This window comes from Gavialis gangeticus, unplaced genomic scaffold (genome assembly GCF_001723915.1).
Source record: "Gavialis gangeticus isolate Ggan-Ray unplaced genomic scaffold, GavGan_comp1, whole genome shotgun sequence".
Taxonomy (NCBI): domain Eukaryota; kingdom Metazoa; phylum Chordata; order Crocodylia; family Gavialidae; genus Gavialis; species Gavialis gangeticus.
The window spans coordinates 55,837,324-55,840,845 of NW_017729022.1; the positions used below are offsets into that span (position 1 = coordinate 55,837,324).

General features: G+C 35.5%; 1 protein-coding gene across 9 annotated transcripts in view; it reads left to right on the forward strand.

Moving 5' to 3' along the window:
* ANKS1B (ankyrin repeat and sterile alpha motif domain containing 1B) overlaps positions 1-3,304 on the forward strand; it is a 1,095,863-nt gene extending 1,092,559 nt beyond the window's left edge. For 8 of the 9 annotated variants that reach the window (XM_019515009.1, XM_019515010.1, XM_019515014.1 and 5 more), the window contains one exon: positions 1,390-3,304. In XM_019515009.1, coding sequence (XP_019370554.1) covers positions 1,390-1,500 — 111 coding nt within the window. In that variant the 3' untranslated portion in view covers positions 1,501-3,304. The remainder of the gene's footprint in view (positions 1-1,389) is intronic. The other variant, XM_019515011.1, reaches the window with a different exon arrangement.
* Positions 3,305-3,522: the final 218 nt, after the last annotated feature.

Sequence of the window (3,522 nt, forward strand, 5' to 3'; positions counted from 1 at the left end):
ACCCCAACAACCAAAAACAACAGGTAGTGTGCACAAAACCAAAATACAGTTTTACAGCAGAAAATGTAGGCATGCACCTTTTGATGATTTATGTATTTAGCCACAAAGGCCCCCAGTTTGAGCTATGCTGCATGTACAGATCACCTCAAAGTGGATCTGTGCAGAACTGGCCTTTGGAACACTTCATAATACCAGACTCCTGAAGTTCAAGAAGTTGTATGTGTAGTACTAACCAAGTATGTCTGATGCTGCTATGCTAGTGTTTGACTTGATTCCTCTTTGCTTCTATATATGTTGTAGCAGTTTTAAATGCAGTGGCCAAAAATCAGTGCCTCTTTACTCCTACTATGTAAAAGAGCTCAAAGGTTGACTTAATGTATTACTTTCTAAAATCTCTTTGTTTCATTTAGATCCTATTATGAAACCTTAGTATTAATAAAGCTACCTTTAGTGATCAACTCAAAACCAGTTCCCAGAAGACAAACTATTAAAGCAGTAATACCATAAAGCCCTTAACTGATGTGTTAGACCAGGGATTGGCAACCTGTCTCCTACGAGCCAGATCCGACTCACAGAGCTGTGGCTTCAGTAGCATTCAGCAGAGGGCTCTGCCCATGCAGCACTTGGGCACCCACAGCTTCAGCTCCACCACACCTCTGCCAGCTCTCAGCGGGGAGAAGTGGCAGAGGCAGCTGGGTCCTAGTGCCTGCCCCCCTCAAACCCTAACTGGGTCATTCCAGCCCCACACTGGAAAACATTGCCAACCTCTGTGTTAGACTGTATGTGAAAACTCAAGTCGAGAAGTTTGGTTCAATCAGGCATCCAAAGTTCGAACCGTAAAGATTTTACTTAACTCTCAGCAATCTGCCTCTTTTCCCTTTTGTCCTCTTGTCTGAAACAATTCCTCCTCCTATCCTCCTTTCTTATGACTCTCAACAGGCACCCCTGTTCCAAAGCTCCCCTGCTCCAAGATCCAGCAGGTCTTTCCAATATTGTCTCCATAATCCCAAACAGGTTCCCTGAGACAACACATTGTTGAATTTAAAATTCCCTTCTGAAGTACCTAAATGACAAAGAGCTGTTGTTTTGTTGCGTGTGAGTGAATGCTTTTTAAAAAATTATGGAAATTAATTTATACATAAAGGTTTAAGAAGAAAAAAGCTTTCTAGTTACTGATGCAGTCATCTGGCTCAGTATTAGAAAGGTTAAAGCACGTCTCAGGATACAACTTTTACTGACACTTAGTTTTAAGCAAGCTCTGATCCTAGACAATATCCTATACCTTTCACTGGACCTTTTATTGTAAAAACACCAGATTTATTCTAGAGCCTTTTGAGGGATTGGGTCCAGAAGTGCTAATCTGAGTCAATGTATGTGTTTGTTTTAAAGCAGATAGATCCATCTGAACAAAAGACTCTTGCCAATCTACCATGGATTGTAGAACCTGGACAAGAAGCCAAAAGAGGCATTAATACCAAGTATGAAACTACAATTTTCTGATACAAAACTGTCCTCTGTTCCTTGTTGTGCCTTGCACTCCAAGCAGTCACAGCACAGCCTTTCCTTTACGGCAACGTTTCAGTCCAGCAGAGAGGAAGACTGCACTGTAAGAGTGGCCTTGTAACTAACAAAAAAAAAAAAAGGCTGATAGTCATTTCTGGTGATGTTCTTCCTGCAGCACTGACAGAAGAATGACACTATTTGAAGACTTTTACATTACAGTCCACAAGAGGAGAGAGAAAAATACTATTTTTCATGCAGTTCTCTCTTGTGATTTTGCCACAGTGCTTTCTTTGATTTCTTATTTTAGGAATATACTTTTTAAAGAGGTCTCTAAACTAACATTAATGCTGCCGATGAGTATGACATTTGATTGGTTTTTTATTTAAATCTTGGCAGTTTTTAATTGAAATAGAAACCAGAATTATTAAATATCGTATTTGTGAAACCACTGGATTCCTAAAGAATTACTCTTTATTGACTAAAAGTCAAAGATGACAATAAATTAGGTACCCTGATTTCTGTGTGTGCTGGTTTTATATGTAATCGTTAGTGTCCTTTGGTCCTCTACAAAAATAAGAGCCTATCACGGTCTGATAAAGGATCAGAATTTTATGAATGGTTAAACAGAGGAATTAATAATGCACAAAAAACATGTCTTGTATTACATATTTTTTATGGAAGAGGAATGCTATAGAACATAGTAATATTTATGAGAGAGGAAGTCAGATTAATTATGAAAGATTATTTATTTTAAAGTTAACTAAACCATTGCTATTGTACCATTAGCAAAATGCTAAGAGTTGTGGCATCAATGCACTGGATGCTTCATCTGATGGGAGCAGAATTGGAAGCAGACTAGTCATTGCACTACACGTACATACAGTTTACAAAGTTTAACATTGCTATAGCCATGAATTCTACTAGTATTTTTAAAAATCTCAGTGGTTCTAAAGAACATATTCAAAACTAGCGCTTTTGCTTTCAAGGTTTCTGTCACAGAAAGCTTGTTTGAAAGAAGTGTTGATAAAGTACTAACATTTTCTAAATAAAAAAAGAAAGAAAAAGAAAAAAATTCCAAAGTAATAATAATAATGTTTTCATGAAACAAAAAAAGGTTAAGCATTTGTTTGACCTTTGATTAATGAAATTTACTTACATTTTCTTTAAAGTGTTTTAATTTTTTTAATGTCTGTGGAGTATTTGTATAATACCATGATGTATATTTATGTAGAACTGAATTATAACAGTACAAATATCATTATAGGAAAAAAATGACATTTTAATGTATATTGTTCTATCCAGTCAAATTGTGAATCATTTTGGAGTTCATTATAGAGATATTGATAAATTGTGTGGTTGTCTTAATGTTTTTTTATTATTATTATTTCATATCTGACTGAGGTTTTCAGCTACAATAATCAATTGGTGAATTCCAAAAATGGAAAACTGAACTTAGTTTAAAATTGATAACTGTATATGGGTTAGTTAAACCGAATTATAGCTTGGAGTAATGAAAACTTTTAATACGGTATTCAATTTACTTGAACAAAATAGTTTCTTGTACATATTTTGCCTATTCACTGTTGATATGTATGTAGTAAACTGACATTAAAAAGAAAAGAAAACCTTCACTAAAAATATGGTACCAAAAGGAAAATTGTATAGGAGAACAGTAAATAGTAGCCTCACTGCAACAAATACTTATGTAAATATGCTTGGGCTTCCAGTTATAAATTTTGTAATTTTGTCATTTATTTATATCCTATAAAAGCACACAAAATAAAACAAAGTTGTACAGTCACTAGTGCTTTGCACATCATTTTGTTATCACTACAGCACATGAAGTGTTACCTAATGTAGTCTGGGGCCATAGACAGACATTACCTTTGTAGCACTACAAATCTCTGTAACACTACAGGAGTCAAAGGTACCAATGTGCATGCCCCATGTAGTGCCACAAAAATGTTTGTAGATGAAATTACATGTGGTGGTACAAAACGTAGCACCTCAGTAGTGTGT